The sequence below is a fragment of the Tripterygium wilfordii genome, chromosome 18 (genome assembly GCF_013401445.1).
Source record: "Tripterygium wilfordii isolate XIE 37 chromosome 18, ASM1340144v1, whole genome shotgun sequence".
NCBI lineage: Eukaryota > Viridiplantae > Streptophyta > Magnoliopsida > Celastrales > Celastraceae > Tripterygium > Tripterygium wilfordii.
This window is the reverse complement of record NC_052249.1, coordinates 1329047-1353320: the sequence shown is the minus strand read 5'-3', so window position 1 is coordinate 1353320 and position 24274 is coordinate 1329047. Positions and strand designations below refer to the sequence as shown.

The window sequence follows — 24274 nt, the reverse complement described above, 5'->3', positions numbered from 1 at the left end:
GCATACATTGCAAGTATTGAGAGACTTGATATGATGTATTGACATATCTAAAAAATGCGTTTAGATTCTGCAGAGTGTGGCCAGATGAAAATTTCTTTGCTTACTAAATCCCTAATGACTGAATCGCAAGCTTGGCGGCGACCATGGATATATTCTGTTTAGCAAATTTGATCGAATTATCTAGCCTTTGTGGAGTGTCTTTTAGATCCATTGCTCTTAGCTTCTCTTGCTGCAACTTCACCAGCTCTGACTGAGTTGATCCTGTCAAATGCAAAACTCAGAATCATCTTATTGAGCCAAATGAAAAAGACCAATGCCTGCAACAATTACGCGAAAAACATCTATTTTACCCCCAAAAGACGATATTTGCCAATCTCAATAAATTACCAGCACAAAATGAAGGGGAAAAAAAAAGTCCGAAGGCGTAGCTACCACTCACCTACTTGTTTCTGCTGGTAAATTTTTGTTTTTAACCCGTCCCATCCTCATCCCACGCCCTTCATAGCCGTCGAATTTAACACAAATGATAGGGTGTTAATACATTAAATACCCCTTGTAGAGCACAAAAGAAAGGGGTGAGGTCCCATCCCATTTTCCTGGGGTGGGATTTGGGAAATTCCCATTTGACGCTATAAAATTTGTGTTTATTTTCTTTTATAGTCTTTTTTTTACTAGAAATTATGCTCTAGCCTATATGCCTGAATTTTACAATCTTTAAAATAAATGAATCATAGCAAACTAAGAAACAAGGCTCTATTTCTTATTAAATGCGAAAAAAGAGAGTTTTCTTATGAAAAAAAATAATCGCAGATAATAACTAAATCAGTAAGCTATGAAATAGATAAAACTGCAAGAAATATTGCCTGAAACAGGTTGTAGTGCTGCGAAGGACAAGCGTTCAGCCAAAGATGGAATGAAAGATTCATTGCCTTCAAAGCAAGGTTCGTTTTCAGCCCAATTTAGAGAGTTCAAGATACGAGTCTGCAATGATGCCTCCATGGGAGCCTGACAAAAAGTTAAACATACAGTCGATGTATTTCATATATTAACACCCTATGATCATATAAGCCAACCAATTATGCCAAACAATAAATCAGTAGAAAAATGTATTTTTCAGCACACTGCACGATATTGGATGACTTTTCCAATTTTCTTCATGTATCTATCAAAGTGCAAATACATGCATAAGCAATTAAGCACATACACAAACACACATGCATAGATGACCCCCAATTCCAAACACAGACATACCTTTAGCTTCATTTCCAGGCTATTCAAACTGTATAGAGCCTCCTTTACTGCCATAATTTTCGAGCTAAGTTCACTTTCACTTTCCGGAACCCTATCCTGTATTGGTAGGACTTCACCTTTCAGGTAGGGATCTGCCTGTGATTCAAAGTGGTAAACAAAAAAAGGAGAAGGCATTATGGAGTATAACTGCTTTGCAGTGACTTGTGCAAGAAAATAAACGGATATTGACATGGGCAAAATTCGAGAATAGAGAATGAAAATTAAGAAGGGACAGCAGTCACAGCACAAGTGAATAAATTATAAATAGGATGAATTCATTTAGGCTGCGAAAAAAGTACCGCAACAAGAGAAGAGAATCATAAAAACAGAAGAAGTGCGACATATCTACTGAGAATTGAACAATTACAATCACAGTTTCTTAACCTGTGCGAATTTCAGAATCTTAACACGACCAATTCCCCTAATAGAGACCAGAGCTCCAACATCTAATCGCTCAACCTGCAGACTACTAACACTGAGTTTAGGTCACAGTTACTTTCTCTTCTTTATTTGCAAACATCACTGGACAGGTACAATAAAGTTTAAAACTTGGAAGCTTACTTTTTGGACAAGAACCAAACAACCATATCTAGCAGCGAATGATCCCTCAGATCCTGTATCATTAATGGCTATGGGATCCAACACAAAATGCACAAAAAGCTTCTTTGTTCTTGACAAAGACTGCATTCAAATAATACAATTAGACTGTAATCAATAGAATTGATTTTGTGTTGAAATCATGAAGAAGTAATTAGAAGATAGCATTCTGAATATAAAAATAAATAAATTAATACCTCCTCCAACAGAGCTAGATATCTTGCTTCATACAAATGCAGAATCTTACTCTCAGATGGAACAAGAACCTATCATCAGTTCATCACAAAAGGATATCATTCTTAAGTGTGTTTTTCCTTTTAACCGAGAAGTACAATATACAAGCTTGCTTTTTTGGACATTCACATGGGGCTAACTCCTTTGACATTCGATATGCCGCTATGGGGCTAAACTTGGACTGTCAAACCTACACCAAATAAGTTGTGGGAATGGCCAAAAAAGTATTGCTTTCAATTAAACTCAGCACCTTCCGAATCTATACCGTTTGGCACAAGGTAGGACAACTTAGTTCTCTCATATCTTCTTTACAATTTTGCGATGCATAGATAGTTTCATGATTCATTGTTAGCAGACAACCAAAGTGCAGCAAACCTTGGCAGAATACTTAAAGTTCAGCTGAATTGCCCTCCAACGAGTACCATTTCGAACGTCTTATTTGCAAGCTATTGCAACCCATCTGGTAATTGTAATGGAACAACCTATGCCATGGGAAGCTGTCACTCTACTAACTCCAAAGAGATGGTCGAAAGGTCATTTATTTAACCCATTTCTAATCATATTCACGCCAATTTCCTATAGGATCAGTAAAAGTTGTTTTTACACCTGCTTTCCACTCGTAAAATATTCCAGGCTTGTCTAGGGAAGAGGAGATGTTCCGGCCATCGCCTTGTCAAAACAAAATTTTGGTGGTGACCCATGTCCAGGTATCTCCAAAGCTTTGTTGGTAGATGCACAATGCACCTAAAACACATAGTTTCCATGCAGTTATTTTGATCCTTTCTTACCAATAATGATCTGCTACCAACCACTTGTCCGGTGGACAGCTGGATGGGTTCCACGTTACCCAAAAAAAAAAAGAATGGCTAACCCAGATATTTTGTTCATTCAATGGAGCATTATTTATTTATTTCTTTGATTGTTTTTCCACTTTCTAGTTGATTCACATTGTTAAGTGTAATAGTCAATATTGGCTTCAAATTATTTGTAATGTTTTACACCTTCATTTACAGTGGTACAAGACATAATTCCTGTGTCCAAATCAGTACCAGATTAGATTGATTGAATCTTTAACAAATCTTGAGCTATGTGAATCATTCCTCTTTTTTGTCTCTTCCTATTTTTTCCTCTTCGTTTGACATGATGTCAAAACTTTTATCTTATCCTATCCTATCCTATCCAATACGAATATGAAATCTAGGTCAGCTGAATTAGTGATATAATGCTCTGACTCTGACTATAAACCGTATGTTTGATGAAGTATTGAGCTTTTGCTTAGATCACCAGTTCATGTGTTTAGTTTTTTGAAGTAGGCAAATAGCATCATCATCCAATTATTTTTTATCAGAAGTGTTGATGTCCTCATAATAAATTATTGATATAACTATATAAGTAATACCATAACTATGGAAGGTCAACGAATATATAGGTTGACTAGTCATGCAGTTCTTAGTCAAAGCAATTTACTTAAGGACTCTTCTATGTGTAATGTGATTGTGTTCCCAGTTATTGAAGGTTCTATGGTCAGTCCGGGACCCTGGATGTCGTAGGCGTCCTTGGGGTGATCTCGTAGTTTATACGGGGTGGAGAGGATGATGGGGTAGGTTAAATAATGAGGATTCTTGTCTTTTGCCTGTTTGGCTCAACTTGCATTTTATTTTGATTTTTTTGGGGGGAAAAAAGTAAATTCAACAAATAAATTACCATCAAATAATTTTTTTTGATATTTAATTTATAAGAAAATTCTCTACTTTGATTATAACGAGTAAAACTATTAGTGATATTAATAATCGTTGACAATGTCAGTGTTCATAGTGATAATAACCACCACATATAATAAGTAATGTTTTTAAATCATCATCTTCATATCTAGTTATTCTGTAACTTTACACCGAATCACTAGTTGGAATGATAAGAATAGTGTATATCACTTTGGTGATCAGGGTTCGAATTCCCCTCTCCGTTTAAAAAAAAATTCATTGACCAATCGGAATTACAATTAGAGATAAGTAAAGTTTAAATGGAGGGTGGAATCAACTTCGACATGATTGAAATCGATATGTCCGAGCACCCAGTGAAGCCAGGGCATTGACCATTCTATTATACAATTGAGGAGTATGTAAAACTGATAGGTGGTAGAGCAAAGTAGAGATCATATGTCCTCAAGAATAAAACTATGAGGTCTGAGGGATCAATTTGCCAACAAAGAAACTATGAGGTATGAGGGACCAATTCATCAATAAAGAAGCTTTGGTTGAGATGATGAAATTGCTTGTGGTAGCTCCCTACAAATGGGGGAAGTCACAGTTCAACTTTTACGCTCAGCAATTTTGACATTATTTCCCATACAGGCTTCGATCCGGTCTTACATGTCGTGAGTAGACTAGGTTTGCGGCCCAGCTATTTGATGGGGCATGTTGGACTGAGAAATCCTTACCAAAAAAAGGACCAATTCGTCTGGTTCAAAACAATCACAATCTCAAGGGCATCACACTCCAATACGATATGATATGAGGGAATTTCAAACACTTTTTTCTACCCGTTCTTATAAGTTTTTCCAAGGAATTTTATTTTTTTAAAAAAGTATTTTTCCTCTCTTTTTTTAAAATAAATTATTCGAAGCCCCATTTATTGGGTTTACTAGTTCAATTTCAAAGTCCAAAGACCTTGTTCGTGTATCTCCCTCCAAATAATTTTGGCCAAGTCATACATAATAACCAAATTTATGTGACAATAATGAAACCTAAATCTTGAAATCACGTGACAAATCTTGACATTGATGAATCATGCAATTACGACTAATTTATTACACTGTGCAGTGAGTTCCCACTTCATTAAATATTTTTTTAAAAAAAATTTGTTGAAAAGGTGTTTCAGCGTGTAAATTTCATTCAATCCCTAGAAATATAAAGAAAGAAACTTTCTTGAAAAAAGACTTGGTCTTTGGTCATCATTTACAACCCAATCAAGCCGCGTTTGATTTCCTCTTCAAAATGGCAAAAACCCACAACACAATCTCTTGTACCAAAACCACCATGAATTTATCAGATACCCACAAAGCATTCTTTCTATGGCTCACTCTCTCATCTTCTTCTTCCTCTTTTTCTTCTCTTCTTTGATTCCATTCATTCATTCACTCTCAACTGTATCAATCTCTCGTGCTACGTCTAATCAGACCTTAGTTTGTGCATTAACCCGTCAATCTTCTCTCAACTGTTCTAGTTTTCCTTCTGGAATCCAAATCCCTGTGAATCCCAATACTTCTTTTTCTGGTCTTGTGGGAGGAGATGGGTTTATGTGTGCCTTAACGTCTTTCTCTTCTTTATCCACTTCTGCTATTTTTTGCTGGAGATTCTCTGCTAATGGTACTAACATGGAGTATAAGAGAATCTATAATGGCACCACAGTTAATGAACTTGAAGCAGGAGACACCCACATTTGTGGTCTTTTGGGTGATTCCAATCAGCTTGATTGCTGGCAGTGGAGGGAGTTCAACTCAACAATCCCTCAAAATCTCTCGAAAATTGCAGTCGCCGGTGACTCGGTTTGTGGTTTATCCGAGACTGGAAGGCCTAATTGCACACCAAGTGGTATCAGTACTGGCATTGCTAATGTTCCTAATGGAAATTATAGTGTGATAGCTGCAGGATCAAGACATGCTTGTGCAATCAATTCTGGTAATTCTTTGGATTGTTGGGGAGATTGGGTTGGTGAGATTCCACAAGGTGAGTTCATTTCATTGGCCTTGGGAGATGACAGAAGTTGTGCATTGAGGACTAAAGGGAGTGTAGTCTGTTGGGGGCAGAATAACTTCAGTTTGCCAGAAAGTCTGGGAGATTCCTCATTTATTTCCATTGAAGCAAAGAGAGGAGTTTTTTGTGGAGTATTGACTGTAAATTTTTCCTTGCAATGTTGGGGTAATGAGAATTTTGAGACCAATCATGCAGTTTTTGAAGAGGTTCTGCCAGGACCCTGTAGAAATGAGTGTCCCTGTGGTCCATTGCCGTATTCCGGCACGATTTGTGGCCAAGGATATATATGCCAGCATTGTGAGACGAGAACTCTACCATCTCTACCACCAGTATCACCACCTTCCCCCCCGCCACAACTGGGTTCCAGAAGCGATGGTTGGAGTCCCAAAATGGTGGCTTTTCTGGTCATGGGTTGTGTGGGTTCTCTGGCATCATTGCTTGTCTTGTGCTTCTTTTGCCTCAAATATTGTAAGATCAAAGGTTGTCGCGTGCACGATTCAGGGCCATTGGAAGAGGCAACGGAACAGAATCCGAACCAGAACCAAGGAGCTGCACCACCAGTATTGCAGAAGAGACTTAGCCAGTTAACCAGCATGGGAAATGCAGGTAATTTAGAGGAGTTTTCATTGCAAGAACTCCTTCAATCCACAAACAATTTTGGAGAAAATAACAAAATCGGCACGGGCAGCTTTGGAGCAGTGTATTATGCCAATCTAACAGATGGAAGAGAAGTTGCAATCAAGAGAGCAGAAACATCAAACTCTTCACCATATATTACAGTTGCCACCAGAAGAGAACAAGACAAGGACACTGCCTTCATCAACGAGCTCGAATCACTGTCCCGGCTCAACCACAAGAACCTCGTCCGTCTCTTAGGATTCTGTGAGGATTCCAATGAACGTGTATTAGTCTATGAGTACATGACCAATGGAACACTCCATGACCATCTCCACAAACTTGGGAACTCCCCCTTAATGTCTTGGTCCGCAAGGATCAAAGTGGCATTGGATGCAGCCAGAGGGATTGAGTACTTGCACGTCTACGCTGTACCACCAATCATACACCGCGATATCAAGTCATCAAACATATTGATCGATGACACATGGACCGCCAAGGTGTCCGATTTCGGGCTCTCCATGATGGGTCCCGTGGGGGACGAGTCACACGTGTCGTTACGAGTAGCTGGCACAGTTGGGTACGTGGACCCAGAGTACTACAGGCTGCAGCAGGTGACTACTAAGAGTGATGTGTATAGTTTTGCAGTAGTATTGCTGGAGATGTTAAGTGGGTGCAAAGCCATTCACAAGAATGAGAATGGTGTGCCAAGGAATGTGGTTGATTATATGGTTCCATACATTGTTCAGGATGAGATAGATAGGGTTTTGGACCCAAAGGTGCCACCACCAACACCATTTGAAAGAGAGGCAGTAAGGTATGTAGGGTACTTAGCAGCAGATTGTGTGACATTAGAAGGCAGAGATAGGCCATCCATGACTGAGATTGTAGATAGTTTAGAAAGAGCCTTCAATGCTTGTCTGGTTCACCCTTCATCATTGTCCCGGTCCACGACCGGGTCCTCGACGTAGTCTGTGGATTAGTATGCACACACAAAATGTAGCATGAATTAGTCAATGTAAAGTTTCCTTCTTTCTTTTTTTCCTTCCCCACATTTGTTTATTTATTTGAGACAAAAAAAGGGAAAGCTGATGAACCGTTGTACCTACTCCAATTAGAGACCAGATTGTGAATCACAAGAGTTTCTTTTTTTATGGATTACTTTTCTCCTAATTATTGTTTCAAATGATTGTTTATTTAAGAACTAGTCTTTGAATTTACTTGAGAATGGAAGGCAAGTGGGAAGAAATTGTTGACCTTGAAGAATCAACAGCTTAAATGCTTGGATCTGGAGGGTCATAATACATCATCGTTAATGAAAACCAAGTCTTGGAAGTTTTTATTTCATGGTCCTGTTGAAAAATAAAATTTAGAAGCTAAAAGTGTGTATGTTGGCCTCGCATGTCATTAGACAACCACTTAAAAGATGGTCCAACGATGAATCTCTCTGGATCCAAATCGTATGGATCATGAAGGTCCTAAATTCGATTTCTATTTGGATCACTTAAATCAAGTGAGTGTTGGGTGATGCATGATGCACATTCATTAATAACTTTTGAATAATGGTGATTGCAATAATGAAGATTTGGAGGAAGAATCAAGCAATGTCTATGCATTAGGAATATAAAAAAAAAAAATTCAAAGTAGCAGAATCTGAAAGCTAGCTGTATCCTGGCTGGACCAACAACTGCATTTCATAAATGCAAACCAAATTCTACAGAGGTAAAAGCACAAATGTACTGAACAGAGCAATGGTTAACAGAACAGAGCAATGTTTCACATGTTAGAAAAGGAAGGAATATAGTCTACTCCCAGTAGGTGCTCCCTCAAAGTATATTCTCATAGGGTTAATATGAAAACGGTAAGTAAGCTCAATCAAACCCGTTGTCAGAGTGAGTTTATGACCCGAGGTTTGAATCTGTCCAACTATCACAAATTTGTGACACGCTGCGCTCGGATTTCCCTCGGATATTAAAAAAGAAAAAGAAAAAAAAAAGAGAAGGAAGGAATAGAGTGAAGAGAATACGATTATTAATAGAAATGCCAGATATTGGGAGATCAAAGCACTGCAAAGTCAGTCTGCTAAGTCTTTTAGCAATAATGTGTTCAGTTCACCATGAAACTTCACAGCAACCAAGGCAGTCAAGTGGATGCAGTTATTGCACATAGGAGCTGTTTTAGAATTTAATACACGAGAAGCTTGAAATATTATACCCTACCAGTAACATCATGAGTAACCAAGCTTACAAAAAGAATCTGAGAGAATTTTACAGCACTACAAAATCTAAGTTCTACTAGGGTACAATACAGGGGACCAGATGTTGGAACAATTTTATTACACAAGTTGATGAATTCACACCATGTTGTAGTTTTGTAAGGCAGAATTTTTATGATAACTGTTAACAACTTGAATCCCTGAGGCGGATTGTACACCTATACGGCCAGAGATCCCGACCTAGCCTTCCTTTCCTCGAGTAGTTTTGACAGAGCGCTGTCAATTTGGGCAAATACATCCTGTTTGGGGAGAGTTCCATTTACCTGAAATTAACAGGAATGATTCTCCATGTCAAACTTCAAGACAGCAATAAATCTTTTTTTTTCAAACCTCACAGCAATGATACATTAATTTCACCATTTGTTCCATAGCCAACAAAAAGAAAAGGAGTGGCTAAAATGGTCTAAGAAACCAAGGTTTTTCACTCAATTAAGGTTTCCCTCATCTAGATTCAGCGACCTCCAAGGGTGACTTGATATTTAGCTGCTCATTTATATCAATGTCAGCAAAGACATCAAGAGCTTGAATACAATTGATAAGAAAAAAGGAAAACTAACATCACATCAGGCTCTTCAGAATATAATCTCTGGAAAGCATGCTTTGCAGCAAAGGTATCTCCTAAGCATCTCTCTAAAATTCCCCAAAATATCAAATGATAGAGTTCACACAATATTCTGATACGAATGAGACTTGCTAGCCATTTTGTATCCAGATACACTTTTATAAATGACTGTCTGCGTAAGTTTCCATGCAACTTAATATGGGAAAGGTAAAATAAATCTTCAACCTACATCGTCAGGGGATTAGACAATTCAGCCAAACCCAATATAAGAATAATGGTGAGGCAAAATATATGATATTTTACAACTGTCTCGGATTCAAATGTGCTTGAAATAAAATAGCTTCGAGGTCAATTCAGATGAAAAATGGACATTTACATCCCTACAACACTGCATGTGAAAGACCTGACCATAACAGTATCTTATTGTTGCCTAAATCAAAGTAAAGTTTAAGGATCTCCTATTCTACATCCTTGTACACCATTTCCATAAGACATAATACAACTAAAAGGCTCCTCTTTTGAGCATTGTCGACAGAGTAGTGAGAAAAGATTGGCAGAAGAGAGAAAAACAATTAATGGAAGCTCTTTCAAGTATCTTACTCTACTTTCAACAAAAGTCCTAAGATCTAGCTAAGAACAAATATCAGAAAACCTGCCAATAGGTAGTGGAGTTGAACAAAAGTCTCCATTACCATAAAGATAATTGTTAGTTCCAGAGGCACTTGGCTTTGTGACCAAAACAGTTAAGAAATTATTAAGAATTTGCCTATCATGGACCCACCGAATAAATAGAACAGGGCAGTGTTTGTTTGACCATGTTAATGTAGGGTACGCAATTAGGCACACTTTGTCACCAAAAGCTCAGAGACACTACATACGCTCACACACCACTCGCAGAGTCAGAGACATAGAGAGTCAGAGACATAGAGAGTCACAGAGACATAGAGAGTCACATACCTTGACTGTGATGTCTTCATACAATGAAAGTACTGCCTCCACATTTTGATTATGAGTTTGTAACCGCAACTTCACCTAAATGGGAAAAATGAGACATTCAAAAGTTGTCATCTAGATACCAGATACGAATGTGAAATTGCTAAAATTAATAAATAATAACAGAGTACTATGAAGAAGGTGCTCAAGCAAGACAAGTAGTTGACAAACCTTCTCTTCAGTATCATCAAAACGTTGGGTAAGCCTGGCAGCAATTTCTTCGGTCTCTGGGGGAGAATACTTCAAGTGATATATCTTCCCAGTAACAGGATCTGACCTGCGTCCAACGACCCTGTCAACAAGAATCTCTTCAGGGACCTGCAAATGAGAAACCACAAGTATATCCAGGGTCACTGAGAAATAGCACTTCGTGTTCATAGTATTAGTGCATTCAACAAAGCAATGGAATAATCTAACCCACAAAATATCAAATCACAATACAGTTAACACGCAAATTAGTATACTGCCACGATGAAGATAAATTTTTCATTTTTTATGACCAGGGATAACATCTAACTCAATAGTTATTTATATGAAAAGCAGCAAAAGTAAATTTGTACATCTAGAACAATAAAAAGATCAGGCTGGAACCCAAATTCCTTCAAGGCAGTAGCTTGGGATAAGCTCCTGGGATATCCATCCAAAAGCCAACCGTTTTGTTGAGCATCTGGCCGCAGTAGACGCTCCTTGACCATCTGCAGAATCAAAATTAAGGGATTACCAATTAAAAAATGACCATATTTGAAAATGAATTCACCGTGCTTACCATAACAACTATTTCATTAGGGACTAATTGCCCTTTCTCCATGTATTCCTTTGCCCGCCTCCCATTTTCACTTGCTGAAGCAATTTCTGCCCTCAGTAAATCTCCAGCAGCAATATGCACCAAACCATACTGCAAATATGAGGGTGACTTGATTCAATATGCTTTTCTTCACAAGCATTATGGAATGAGAAATTCGAGCAATAAGACCAGTAATTTAACTAATGTGTATACAATATTGATTATGGGTTTCCTTAAATGTTTATAACTTCATCACACTTTTTTTCTTTTGAGCATGGATGTGTTGAAGTGCTCACAAAGAACAGACCAACATTGGTGGTGACCAGAAATTGTGAATGTAATAGGAATAAGAAATTACGAATGGAGCATTTTTACCACAATTCTATCCAAAAAAGTGTAAGAGGTGTTCTTTGCTCCTCTTTCGAACCAATTTCCAAGTTGCCCCCAAATCAGTGGTTCAGATGATTGTTCAATAAACCTGTTTGAATTGAAGGGATTTAAACTTTAAAAACCCCTAACCCCCACCCCCCTGAAACAGTATGAAATCTAGAAATCCCAAATACCAATCATACAGTCTAGACAGGAAGCAATTTTGCCTTTTTCTTAAGGAGCCCACAGTTTAATTAACATGGAACAATGCAGCCCAAACATAAAAGAATAAACCCAGTAGCAATAATTTTAAGATGCATGTGTGGTACCCTTTCCCATTAAACAAATTATTGACAAATACAAGGCACAAAAAAAAATAGTAGTTAAAGCAGATATGGGCTTACTTTCTTCTTGATGAGTTCGCATTGAGTACCTTTACCAGAAGCTGGAGCTCCAGATATCATTACCTTCAGAGGATCCGCTTTAGCAGAAGCTACAACCTATCAAAATAAGTATATTCTCGTCAAGTAAAAAGAGAGGACGCCAAAAAAATCACAACTTTGGATTCAAAAAACTACGGGATCAATGAATCACCACGAAATTGGGAGTATTTGGCGACTGGGATTTCCTGAGACGAGAACCGAGCCGGGATTGATCCAAGCGGAAAGAGAGGCAGGAATTGAAAGAAGCAGCAAAAGATAATCGCGAATGGAGAAGCTTATGGTGGTGGTTTGGGGAAGAAGAGATAGGGAGAGAGACGCTGGGCTGATAAAAATTTACAGTGCTGCTGCTGCTGCTAGCCATGTCTCTCTCTCCCCTTCCTCTCCCTGACTCCCTGTTCTTTGTCTGTTTCTTGCCCCGATGGTAAAAATGGAAGAAAATATTGGTTGCCAGTTGCCACATCTATCAAAGGATATAGTGGGCTTGGGCTGGGCCTTAGGCCCAAAATTCTAGAACTTGACTAGCTGACAAAATCTAGTGGCTGAGAACTTAATTAATTGAGATATGTCGGGGAAAAAAAATCTTACAACTGCAGCAAGCTGCATATTACCTAATAATATACATCCAAGAAACTGGCAAAAGATTTCATAGAAGAAAATCCAATTTGTTGCTGTATTAGGCCAAGAAGCATTAATAATATATATAGTATTTCAATTTCAATAGGGTTGGATTCTGGGAACAGAGTAATGAAGGCCTTCTATAGGAGTGAAGGCCATTGGCAGAACAACTATGTTTTACACTTATTTGGGATGTGCATTAGATATGCAGCCTTTGGGAGATGATGCTCCTGAAGTTTTCTTGCTGGATTTTACAAGCCAATTTCGGTCGTTGACATAGCCAATATGGCTGTAATTACACAATTATTCCATTCTATGCAAGGTTCAACGATATTCTTCTCCACCTTCAGGCCTTTGTGGCAGTTTTTGCAACAAGAATACAGTACCTGGAATCAATGAGAAGCAACATTGTAAGTAAAAATAAATACCTTCTACCTTTTATTCTACCTACATTATCTAAGAGTAGGAAGTCTCTAATCATTAATTCATTGTTACTCTCCCATATACTCTCTAGTTGATTCTCCTGAAAAGATCAATCAATTATTGCAGAAGCCTTACATCCTCTCTTTGCTAAGAAATTCAAGGTACTTTGCAAGAAACAAAAGCATGCCTTCATTCACTTCAGCATGAAACAAAGCATGGCTGGTGAAAGGCCAAGCAAAAAGCAACTCAGTATAAGAATCAGAAAAGCCTAAATATTAAGGGTTGCTGGACCAGATTCAATATCTGCAGCATTAATATGCCATGCATTTCTTTAAGCTTGATTTTTCAGCAGTTGAGTACAAGAACTGTGACAAAAACTCCAGCACAGAAAATAAGAGAAAATCTCAATTTGTATTAAAAAACAGGATGAAAACAGTACTGAATCCCCCAAAATCCGAGGGAATGATTCCACCAATCACTACTCAAAGCTATGTGTATCCTCACAGTTATAAATTGCAGCAGTTATTAATACTCGAATATCAACAGATATGGTTTTAAATCTGGATTTACAGATACAAAAAAAAAAAAAAATCAGAATCAACATATGATTTGATTTGATTTCACAAACTCACAATCAAGATGTCAGCGGTCGTTCAACGAAGACTGGGCGTCGGATTGATGGTCGTTGTGATCGTGATCATGATTGTGACCGGTGATCATCGTGAACATGATCGTGTTCATCGCCACTGTCGTCCCCGTCGAAGGGCTTCTGCTTGTGGAAGATACAGCACTTCTTGGAGCTTTTCTTCTGCATGAATTCGTTGTCCACGGTGCCCTCCTTCCATGACACATTCTTCTTCCGGTTCAGCCGGAGAACCAGTGTTTGTGGCGGATGTTTCTGTAGGAGAGGATGGTCAGGGGTTTGAAGAGTCACGGTGGTTACAGAGGAGGTTGAGGCGGTCCTCTGTCGAGCCATGACGGATCTCTCTGGAGTCGGTTACCACTCGCGGGAACCAATTTAGGGATCGTCGAGTCTGACAACGAATTTGAGGCCTGGGCTTGCACTAGTAATTTGGGCCAAATATTAGAAGCCCAAATATGACCGATCAACCGTGGGATGGTGGGGGTAAGCGTATATATTACATGTCTTATAAGATTTTGAGTTAGGATATCTGTTCGTAGAATCCTGATTCCATGAGTTTGTCTTATTTTTGGGCCTCTATCCATATTGACTTAGACCCAATTTTATCTATCATTAGTGTGGTGTAGACTGTTCTAGCGATCGAGGTTTACAGTTTACACCCATTCCGTTATCTGAAAGGCATACGGAGTTGGGTACCCCTCAAGTATGAAACTAGAAAAAACAACAAATTTAAATCAAATGACAGATAATTGTCCAGTACCCCAAAAGGCAACAGATGAGAAAATAAATAAATAAAAACGCCATAAAGGCTATGCATGTGTTGAGATGTCATTTCAGCAGAGAAAGGGGTGCTCAAGTTAAGTACAAGGGATATAACAGACACATTGATAGGCACCCTCTTTAAGGTTAGACAAACATGTTCCATTCCCATTTTTCTGTTGAAAACATCTTTTCCTACAAGAAGAGAGGTTGCATCCCTTTGGGTCCATCACCATCACACACCTCCCTCCATCTTCTCTGATCACCTCCATTATTTCCTCTGCATTGACCACATATAATTAACAAAACAGAACCTCATTACTTCATATATCAAAAATTCCCCAACCCACTAAAGTCAACAAATATTGTCCATTTTGAATTTATCGATTCACTATGGATACATTGGGTCCGCACAACTTTATTTCTTCGGCCTGTCTCAATTAACTCTACTTGAACCCATAAAAGATATCCATTGATTGAGAGAGGCTTGGACTTTTCTTATAAACCACATCGTTAGGTATTCTCCAAACGATGTGGGGTTATAAGTCTAACGGCTAATCAATATATATTGTTTGAAGACGATATATAATCATGCCATACTACTGTAAATAATATGAAAACATTAATACAAACACTTGACAGTGAAACACAGAGTATTTGGCTCTGTTTTTACCCATTTTGGCTAATGATATATGGACAATAGTGTGATAAATACTACCACTACATCATTACCTGAATGGGCCAAGAGAGCCACGGCTAGCATGCAACAACTCAAGTAGGAAAGCTTCATAGTCACAATTCAATTTGTTCTAAAACAGAATTTGAGTAGAAGCACTTATATAGATTTAGTCTCAGAGAGAATTGTTAAAGACTTTGACCTAACAGCAAAGTGGGGACTTGATTAGACAGTAATCGTGGCCTTTTCTAGGGCTCCACTATCAATACTTTTACATGTTAGTGGTTTAAACCATTAACAAAAGGAAGTCTTCAATTATGAGATCCCTTATCTTTCTTTGCCCTTTTGTCTGTCCCTCTCAAAATTAGCAAGTTGGGTTTCTTTAAGCCCCGAATAGAGTCAAGGAAAAGATTGAACAACACAAGTTTTAGGTTTGTATCAGTTGAAGTACCACTTTTGTATACTGTTGGACTGTGTGCCCCCCACTTACCATCCCATCAATGCAGTTGTTTACCCTACCTAATTGTTTAGACCCCGCTAGTCATTAGTAATTGAAAACGATATTATACAAGTTGAGTTAAAACTTAACGCGTGAGCACAATGATATTGCTCCCAATGGCTCAGGACCTCTCAAGTCCAAATGATTTGACGTGACCACAATGATATTGCTTCTAATGGCTCAGGACCTCCCAAATTCATACGGTTTGATTTCAGAGAGATTCAACAATTAAGTTATCACCAAAATGGTTATAGTCATTATCCACTAAAAATGTATTTAGAAGTTTCCAAATGATTACACTGAAACTTTAATCACATTAACAGACCAGTTTTGCATTTAATCAAAGTTTAAAAATTCTTGTGTGCAATGTTCACTAATCACATGACCACAACAAAAAGAAGGATGGAATACCCAGGAAATAGTTTCATGTAATTATAAGGGACTTGAAATTTTAAGTGAGAAATTTACATACCATCTAACCCAACTCCAAATTGCAATATGAGCTTCATTTGAGTTGCATGAGACATAAGATTTGAATCAAATCACATGTTTTTGACTACGTATGTCAAGACTATAATCTTATATCGGTCTGATATAATCCAACCGAGTGGTTTATAAACAAAGTTTATGCCCTCTCACATCAACAATATTTTTTTGAGCCTAATTATCATTGGTGACGGTCAATGAAGAACAAAGTCTTGCGAACACGATGCATCAATTGTGAATGGATAAATCCAAAGAAGACAACATTATTTGTGTGTGGACTCACAATTTCGACAACAAGTTTCTCACATGGAAATCAAAAAAGCATTTTACCAAAATTGTAAAATCTACATACACATATTAACCCTTCTAATCATATCCCCGCCATTCCCCTCTCCACTCTAGTCTCTAATTACAGAGCAACAACAGCAACACAGAGAACGTATTGAAGTATTAACCATTCTATGATTTGATGTTTATATGCGGGAAGAAGGACTATAGTTTTAATCACAAACGTCACTAAATTTTTTAAAAATTGTATGGACTCTACACTAGTACAAACACATTCTAAGGCGTGAGTCCGCCTGGACGAATGGGTAGGTCTGCAGTACTCTTTGGTATAAGAATGAGCAGAAGGAAAGTGTAGCTAACAAAAAAGAGGACACGAGTGATGAGGTGCGTATTGAAGTATTAACCCTTCTAATCATATCCCTGCCATTCCCTTTCCACTGTAGTCTCTAATTACAGAGCAACAACAACAACACGACGACGTTTTGAAGTATTAACCCTTCTATGATTTGATGTTTATACGTGGGAAGAGGACTACAGTTTTAATTCCTTTATTAAATTTAAAAAATTGTGTGGACTCGTATAGAGACATTTGTGATTAAGACTGGAGGAAAACTACAAAGACGACAGAAACTTGTAATGACTTCTATTGATATGCTTTACGATAATATATTATATGAATAATGATTAACGGATTACTAAATTATTTTTTCACTAACCTAGGATCGGCAATTTGTCAAGTCTGTTTGGGCTTCAACTGAATACAAACAAAAGCCCAAAACGACGCAATCAATCGCCGTGTCGATGAGGCATGAGTATGACCTTTCACCTTTGGATGCCACGAACACACAGGCTCCGATTATTTGGTTTCTTTCCAAATGTGAGACTTCGTAGAGAAGGAACAAAAGATCTCTCTACTTTCACCTCTCATCGCAGGTATTACTTTTGACTTTTTATCTCTGGATCATCGCTTATAAACCCATCACTAACACAGACTTTATTTCTGGTTCTGATCATTATTTCTGGCTTAAATCATAATTGGGTAATGCTTAATTAGACCGTGTTTGTGTGATGATCTCCTTTCAAAATCTGTGTTTTTGGTTGAAAAACAAAGGAGAAGATCTTTACCTGTTATTATGTGACGATGATAACTCAATCTCTGCGTTCTCTTCAAACGAGAACAATTTTTTAACTGTTATTGATCAGATGGGTCTTACTAGCATTCTGGGTAAGGAATTCATGGCAACCACAACCAATAACGATCTTTGGGTTTTTCCATTTTGAGATCTAGGTATGCTAAAAACCCTTTTGCAGTCAAGTAAAGTTGACTTAACACAGTCCAGGTTTCTTTTGGTCAACCAAAGAAAATAAAAAGTAAAAACCCCTTTTGCAGTCATCACTAATGTTGTTAACTGCTGATGTTTACAGATTTCACTGGGATACAACTTTTGTGTTGTTGATTTGTTATGAGGTCTGAGAAATATACAAATCGTGAATTTTCTGTTTAAAACAGAACTTACCCAATGAAGTCCTAGGTTCCTATGGATTAATGTTCTTCCTCTTTGAACTGTTTTGCTTTTCATCCTTTCTTTGATACTTATGAGTATATCCTGATTTATTGCATTGAATTTATTAATTCTTTGTACATACAAGTTAGATGAGCTGTATAATTGATTCTCCATAATTATTTTCTGTACATGAGAGATTTAGTTTTGACTTAATTGTATTATAATATGGTATGCACACATTGTGCAAGTACACAGGAAATTCTTCTGCTCCATCTCCTTATGTCTGCTTTGTTGACATGGTTTTGGAGCATGGACTCTTGAGGTATCTCTTGTGTTATCCTTTTGTGTTATAGGTTTTACGCTGAAGATCGAAAAGGCCTAATGGCCAAGTATATGGGGACCAAGAATCCGAACTTGTTGAGATTGGTAGAAGAGAGAGCTTTGTCAAAGAAGACAGAGGAAGATCACAAGAAGGTAAAGGAAACAATTGTACCTGATCTTCCTATAGATTGCGTCACAAGAAGAATTCTTCTTCGACTTCCTGTTGAATCTCTTCAAAGATGTAAGTGTGTTTGCAAACCATGGAACAATGTAATCAACGATCGTGTTTTCATAAACGATCACATGCTTCGCTCTGAATATGTTTTGATCTTTCGAGGATTACTTGTGAAGAAAAGATCGTCATCTCAGTCGAGTACATTAATCCTGCAACAAAATCCAAATACCTTTTCAGTTGAAAAAAGTCTTCTTCAGTCAAAAAATGCCTCAATGTTCGGGTTTCCTATGCTAGACAACGGAAATAGCTATGAAATCCAGTTCATGGCTTTTAAAGAGGGCGAGAATTGTGAGATTGAAATTGGAGAATTCCGTGTAAGCTGTATGGGCGATATTAGAGCAACATGCAATGGTCTTATTCTACTTGATAACGGAGTAAAGAAAGGAGGCCTGATTGTCATGAATCCTGTGACAAAGAAGCTGATTGAACTTCCTCTAGGTACTTTGTGGGAGAGTCATAAGGAATCATATGCTTTGGCAAAATGTAATGTCACTGGGGACTATAAGGTGGTTCACTTGTTTCGTGAGAGGTATGGAAATGTCAGTTGTGAGATACTAAACCTTAGAGATGGATTCTGGAGACCTGCCGATGGACCCTCTATTGGAAACTTTGTTTTCTTAGGCTTCAAACCAGTTTTAGCGATCGGAGCTTTTCACTGGGTTCCTCAAGTTGAGGATTGTGATTTCTTGGTGTCAATGGAAGTGTCCAATGAAAAATTCCACATTATACAACTCCCTAAGATCTGTGGAGCATATGACAGGCTTGTGGAGATGAGCAGCTGCCTTTGTTTTGTCAGCCATGAAGGTTTGAGCATTGACATTTGGATCTTGAAGGGATTGCATGAGAAAATTTGGACAAAGCAACATAGTGTTACAAGTGGTTCCATTCTTGACATGGTTCCCCTTCTCAGTTTGAGAAACAGTGGAGAGATGATTTTCATGAGGGATGAAGGTCGCGCATTCTATGCTTATGACTTCAATAATAAAGTGATGAAGAAGATTGAGAGGGAAAACAAGAGGCTTCCATGGTCAAATTCATACCTCCCCCATGTCAACTCCCTTTCTTCATGGGACTGAGTTATAACTCTCTGCCTCTCTACTGCTCTGCAAAGTGAAGAACAGAAGACGACATAAATATTTTCCATTTCTGTTACTTTACTGTCATGTAATTAGCAAGAGCATATGCTTAGTAAATAGTCATCAATCATATGCTGCTGAATTTGGTTTATTTGTGTATGTATTATGTATTAAATAATCTACTAGCAATCCTTGGTGACTATAATAGACTAATCAATTACTGGGTGTCTTTAATTATAAGCATATAATTTGGTTCTCCTACAGCGTGTCTTGCTGTTCTTGTTGTTCACCAGAATTGAATTCTCACATAAACTAATACTGAGCAGTTAAAGTATAATAATTATGAAAGAATCATGTCTAACATTAGAGGTACAGAATGAAAGCAACAGCATTGAAATTTCAAAGTCTTATATGGATGAATTGGAAGAGAATTAACATTTGAATCACATCTACAAACATCCACATTTCTAGATGACCATTAAATAAGCCTCAAATTCAGTTGGGTTTTGATTTTACTTTGAAGATTTAGAATATTTGTTCACATTTCATTATCTTTACTACGCTTATGGTGAAACCAGAATTCTTTACTCTTTATTCTTTAGTTACCTGCTCTCTCTCTCTCTCTCTCTCCCTCTCTCTATCCCCTCACCTTCAAACAAACAAACAAATAAAAGAAAGAGAAACCCAACTCATCCTGGAACATACATTAATGCCACTTCCCTTCACTAACACTTAATTTTCCCGGAAATTGTGTTGATTTTCTCTAATTTAGGTTTCTGGGTTTTCGTTCAAAAGCTCTAGAAGTCTCTTTGCAACAATGGGTAATCGTTTTATTTGCATGACAAAGAAAGAAAGCAAAGATGTTGGATCGGGAAGTAAGAGATTGGGAAGGTCGCAGAGGAAGTTGCTAGCAGAGGAAGAATTGCTGCACAGGCAAGCTCTGTCTATGGTGCTTCAGCAGCACCAACTGTCACAGAGATTTGATGGATCCATGTCTAGGCGTATTGGTTCTACGAGTTCTCGAAGACGCACTTTAGCTGAGGATCCAATCTCTAATGGCAAACAGGTTAATTTAATAAATATATAACCATACTTTTTGGTTTTCTTTTCATTACTTTTTCTGCCTCTAAAATATATGCAAATTGTGGGATAAAGATGATGATGATGATTACTGAGTCAATTACTGGTTTATGATGATTGGATCTTTTGACAAAAGTGGGCTTCCTTGATTATGGTTTGCAAGATATGGATTGAAATTAAAAGGTTGTTGATTATGTGTGTGGGAAGCAAGAATTAGTCAAGATTAAAATATAAAGGTTGAAAATTGAAAAGAAAGGCTTCCTTCACTTTCTGGGTTGAAACTGATGGTGCATCTGGAAGACCATGGGAAGCTAGTCCAGTGACTTTTTTCTTTCAATATCTAGATTTTTAATTTTTTGATATCCAGTTGGTGCTTCAATCTGAATTATATAGTTCATTTTGGGAGGGAAGTGGATCTCAGAAGATTTAACTTCTTGTTATTATCAAATCTTCTTAATATCACTCTGCAAGCTGTCATTTGCTAGTTCTCTCTCTGGTTGTTTCGGAGATTAGGATTTCTTTGGACTTATATCAGTTTCATCATGGCATATGAATATCTCAATATCGATGTAGAGCATTATGTAGGAAACTCAGTACCTCTGCTAGTGTTCGACATCAGAATAGAGTACAATCATAAGCAGTATTGCTTAAAGTGATGATCTAAAAGGGAGAGTAATTGTCGAACCAAGTTATTCCAAGTCCATTGTGCTTTTTGGATATAGGAACTCCTCATTTGTGACTATCATCCTCTTCCCCATAGAGAGAAGTTTTCCTTTGTCGGCTCAAGTAAAGCAAGATCTGGATTTCTGCAGGGAGCAATTTGAAGTGTGGTTACTAACCCCTTTCGAGAAAACCATAGGTGCAAAAAAATGTTATTTCAAACCGTTCTGCTTATTGAATGGAACAAACTGTTATGTATGATTGAATGCGCTAATAGAACACATGGAATTCTGTTGTCAATCCATCCACAAGGCTCATGTCTAAAGAAAATTTTCAGCAAACATTTTGTAGGTTTAAATATTTTACATGAGTTATGGTTGTATGACATTTTGCTCTCTATCATTCAATGGAATGACATTCAATTATAATTTGTGTATTGTTTACAGCAACCCGACTTTCTGGAGAATGTCAAGTTTAAAAAATTTGTTCTGATACATGGAGAAGGATTTGGAGCTTGGTGTTGGTACAAGACTATTGCTCTGTTGGAGGAAGCAGGATTGCTTCCCACTGCATTAGATCTTGCAGGATCTGGTATCAATCGGGCAGATACTTCCAGTATCACAACAGTGGCCGAGTATTCAAGACCATTGGTTGAGTACTTAAAGGACCTTCCTGATGATGAAAAGGTAAGAAGCATGTCTGATGTCATCATGAATACCATTCATCTTGAAGCACTCAGCTGGCATATATGTTTGTAAAATTGTGACGTGTGTAGCTTTTTTCAGGTTATTTTGGTTGGTCATAGTAGCGGTGGCGCATGTATTTCTTATGCATTGGAGCATTATCCACACAAGATATCGAAAGCAATTTTTCTCTGTGCTACCATGGTTTCTGATGGCCAGAGGCCTTTTGATGTGTTTGCTGAAGAGGTATGACATGACATCATTCATCAAAGTAAATTTGGTTCTTGGTCAATGTTGATGTGCTAAGAAAATTATGGCAGCACAATATCATGCATGACCCATGCCGTGCCATACTGAATTCCACTTAGTTAACATGACGTCATCCAGGTTTTCCTAATACTTCTCATTAATCTCAAGAAATAGAAGGTAGAGAACACTCATGCACAAGACTTCCGCAGTGGGTAGGGTCAGGGACAAGCGAGATGTACGCAGACCTTACCTCCCTCCATATAATATGTGGAGAGACTATTTTTAAGAATTAAACATGTGACCTCTAGGTTGCACCACTTATCAAGGGGGATGTGTATCATATTTGTAAAAGATTACCATATCCATTTCTTGATTAAGGCATATTCACCCTTTTTTTGGGGAATTAATGTAAGTTGTTTTATCACCGAGGTTGCAGTAGTTTAATTTTCTCTTCTGATATCTCAAGGTATAGTCAATGCATCATACAAAATTCCATTCTCCGTACCAGTGTTCTCTATTTCTGATATACCCAGATATATAATCAACCTGGCATAGCAATGATACCAAGAAATTTGAGTGGAAGTGAAAAATTGTTGCTCAAATTCCTTCTGCATATGAATAATCTAACAACCCATATGTCCCGAACAGCAGTTTTCCATAATGCTTTCTTTTTTGAGATATTCTTGTGATTGACCAGGCGTTTAGCATTGCTATGAGTTTCTGAACTGCAGTCTAAAGCCCAACTCTGTAATTGCAGCTTGGTTCTGCGGAACTTTTTATGCAAGAATCGAAGTTTTTGATTTATGGAAATGGCAAAGACAAGCCTCCAACAGGATTCATGTTCGAGAAACAGCAAATAAAGGGCTTATATTTTAATCAATCACCATCTAAGGTATGTTAGTTACAGCAAAGCCTTTTTAACTCTGAACTCCGTTTTTGCATTACATTCTGTGTGCTATCTTACCATGCAGGTCTCTGCAGTAATACATATATACTAGTTGTTGAATGATTATCATATAGCCCATATCAAAGTAAGAGACCTTTTCTAGGCACCCTGGCCTATCCAGCTGCGGATCTGGCAGCTCAATTGATGCACGGTGCAACTTGTGCACTATTTGGGGAATTTCTAGTCCATGATTCCACGTAAATCTGGAAAATCCCCAGCATCTCAGCTAGTCAAAAGCTATGCATCTCGGAAAACTTTCTTTAGCTGTCTACCTAGGGCTTATTATCCACATTGCATGCCTATGCAGCTTCCTTGTGTCTTTACGTTACTAGTCCACCTTTCGACATAAACTCCTGAAGACTATTTCACCAATCAGGATTCAGAAACCATATATGCATAAAGGAAGCATTTTTTTTATCCATTCTACTATTAGATGTGAATGTGATAGGCTCATAGTCTGGAATATTGATCGAACATTACAATTCACTCTTAAATTTCTATTTTCAAGTATGTTGGAATACGATTCTCTGTTCAACTGGAAGTCTGTAACCCACCTAGTAATTTCATAGTTTGCGGCCAAAATGTTACTGAGTATCAATAATTTTATTCTTGTTATTTGGCTAATGCCAGGATGTTGCTTTGGCTATGGTTTCCATGAGGCCCACCCCACTTGGTCCTATCATGGAGAAGCTGTCTTTGTCCGGTGAAAAATACGGAACCAGCCGGAGGTTCTTCGTTCAGACCTTGGATGATCGCGCTCTTTCACCTGATGTCCAGGAAAAGCTACTGAGGGAAAACCCACCAGAAGGAGTCTTTAAGATCAAAGGTAGCGACCACTGCCCGTTCTTCTCAAAACCGCAGTCCCTGCACAAAATTTTGGTGGAAATCGCGCAAATTCCATAGCTCAAATTTCTGAAACCACTCATTCTTTCTCCTGTAATTTTTGCTTTTAACCAAAGGCCATAGGTAGTTCAAGTTTCTTACGTGCCTTTAAATGCAAAGGACATTTATCATTCAGCAGAAATTATTGTATGAAGAGTGAAGACAATTGGTGGATTTTCCTCTGCCACGATTTGTGAGTATGGGTGACAAAAATTCGGTTATGGGTTGGATGATAGAACATGTTTACGAAATATTTACATGTCCAGACTGTAACCCGGATTGGATTTCGGAAGTACTTAATCGACCAAACTCATATTGGTTTAAATCGGATAAT

The 24274-nt window shown here is 37.9% G+C and overlaps 6 protein-coding genes across 6 annotated transcripts; 3 read left to right on the top strand and 3 right to left on the bottom strand.

Moving 5' to 3' along the window:
- Positions 1 to 31: 31 nt before the first annotated feature.
- On the bottom strand, positions 32 to 2272 carry LOC119984295. The gene is made up of 7 exons (XM_038828162.1): positions 2210 to 2272; positions 2085 to 2153; positions 1852 to 1971; positions 1675 to 1749; positions 1252 to 1386; positions 864 to 1005; positions 32 to 261 (listed from the first exon to the last, which is right to left on the bottom strand). Exons 1-7 carry the CDS (start codon positions 2270 to 2272, stop codon positions 104 to 106), a joined length of 762 nt encoding a protein of 253 aa, XP_038684090.1. The 3' UTR covers positions 32 to 103.
- Positions 2273 to 5071: 2799 nt separating this feature from the next.
- Positions 5072 to 7656, top strand: LOC119984146 (serine/threonine-protein kinase-like protein CCR4). Its single transcript, XM_038827967.1, has one exon. It carries the CDS (start codon positions 5192 to 5194, stop codon positions 7457 to 7459), a length of 2268 nt encoding a protein of 755 aa, XP_038683895.1. The 5' UTR covers positions 5072 to 5191; the 3' UTR covers positions 7460 to 7656.
- A 968-nt stretch (positions 7657 to 8624) lies between these two features.
- LOC119984704 (adenylate kinase, chloroplastic) lies at positions 8625 to 12389 on the bottom strand. The gene is made up of 7 exons (XM_038828782.1): positions 12066 to 12389; positions 11876 to 11971; positions 11085 to 11213; positions 10879 to 11013; positions 10490 to 10636; positions 10283 to 10357; positions 8625 to 9026 (listed from the first exon to the last, which is right to left on the bottom strand). Exons 1-7 carry the CDS (start codon positions 12372 to 12374, stop codon positions 8922 to 8924), a joined length of 996 nt encoding a protein of 331 aa, XP_038684710.1. The 5' UTR covers positions 12375 to 12389; the 3' UTR covers positions 8625 to 8921.
- A 957-nt stretch (positions 12390 to 13346) lies between these two features.
- LOC119984705 (protein phosphatase 1 regulatory subunit INH3-like) lies at positions 13347 to 13980 on the bottom strand. Its single transcript, XM_038828784.1, has one exon. The coding sequence runs from the start codon at positions 13926 to 13928 to the stop codon at positions 13650 to 13652; it is 279 nt and encodes a 92-aa protein (XP_038684712.1). The 5' UTR covers positions 13929 to 13980; the 3' UTR covers positions 13347 to 13649.
- Positions 13981 to 17082: 3102 nt separating this feature from the next.
- Positions 17083 to 19701, top strand: LOC119984572 (F-box protein ETP2-like). The gene is made up of 2 exons (XM_038828579.1): positions 17083 to 17236; positions 18162 to 19701. The coding sequence occupies exons 1-2, from the start codon at positions 17112 to 17114 to the stop codon at positions 19438 to 19440; spliced, it is 1404 nt and encodes a 467-aa protein (XP_038684507.1). The 5' UTR covers positions 17083 to 17111; the 3' UTR covers positions 19441 to 19701.
- A 286-nt stretch (positions 19702 to 19987) lies between these two features.
- LOC119983758 (putative methylesterase 14, chloroplastic) lies at positions 19988 to 24170 on the top strand. The gene is made up of 5 exons (XM_038827486.1): positions 19988 to 20506; positions 21627 to 21866; positions 21966 to 22109; positions 22870 to 23004; positions 23689 to 24170. The coding sequence occupies exons 1-5, from the start codon at positions 20258 to 20260 to the stop codon at positions 23959 to 23961; spliced, it is 1041 nt and encodes a 346-aa protein (XP_038683414.1). The 5' UTR covers positions 19988 to 20257; the 3' UTR covers positions 23962 to 24170.
- Positions 24171 to 24274: the final 104 nt, after the last annotated feature.

What these genes read in the sequence shown, in the direction of transcription:
- LOC119984295 (XM_038828162.1), bottom strand. Translation starts at nt 2,272, where the DNA reads ATGTCAAAGGAGTTAGCCCCATGTGAATGTCCAAAAAAGCAAGCTTGT. An exon ending in GTTTGGTTCTTGTCCAAAAA is followed by an intron (nt 1,750 to 1,851) that starts GTAAGCTTCCAA and finishes AGTAGTCTGCAG; the next exon opens with GTTGAGCGATTAGATGTTGG. An exon ending in AGATTCTGAAATTCGCACAG is followed by an intron (nt 1,387 to 1,674) that starts GTTAAGAAACTG and finishes TTTGAATCACAG; the next exon opens with GCAGATCCCTACCTGAAAGG.
- LOC119984146 (XM_038827967.1), top strand. Translation starts at nt 5,192, where the DNA reads ATGGCTCACTCTCTCATCTTCTTCTTCCTCTTTTTCTTCTCTTCTTTG.
- LOC119984704 (XM_038828782.1), bottom strand. Translation starts at nt 12,374, where the DNA reads ATGTGGCAACTGGCAACCAATATTTTCTTCCATTTTTACCATCGGGGC. An exon ending in CTAATGAAATAGTTGTTATG is followed by an intron (nt 11,014 to 11,084) that starts GTAAGCACGGTG and finishes TTGATTCTGCAG; the next exon opens with ATGGTCAAGGAGCGTCTACT. An exon ending in TTGATGATACTGAAGAGAAG is followed by an intron (nt 10,358 to 10,489) that starts GTTTGTCAACTA and finishes TTTCCCATTTAG; the next exon opens with GTGAAGTTGCGGTTACAAAC.
- LOC119984705 (XM_038828784.1), bottom strand. Translation starts at nt 13,928, where the DNA reads ATGGCTCGACAGAGGACCGCCTCAACCTCCTCTGTAACCACCGTGACT.
- LOC119984572 (XM_038828579.1), top strand. Translation starts at nt 17,112, where the DNA reads ATGAGTATGACCTTTCACCTTTGGATGCCACGAACACACAGGCTCCGA. An exon ending in ACTTTCACCTCTCATCGCAG is followed by an intron (nt 17,237 to 18,161) that starts GTATTACTTTTG and finishes TTTGTGTTATAG; the next exon opens with GTTTTACGCTGAAGATCGAA.
- LOC119983758 (XM_038827486.1), top strand. Translation starts at nt 20,258, where the DNA reads ATGGGTAATCGTTTTATTTGCATGACAAAGAAAGAAAGCAAAGATGTT. An exon ending in CAATCTCTAATGGCAAACAG is followed by an intron (nt 20,507 to 21,626) that starts GTTAATTTAATA and finishes TATTGTTTACAG; the next exon opens with CAACCCGACTTTCTGGAGAA. An exon ending in TTGATGTGTTTGCTGAAGAG is followed by an intron (nt 22,110 to 22,869) that starts GTATGACATGAC and finishes CTGTAATTGCAG; the next exon opens with CTTGGTTCTGCGGAACTTTT.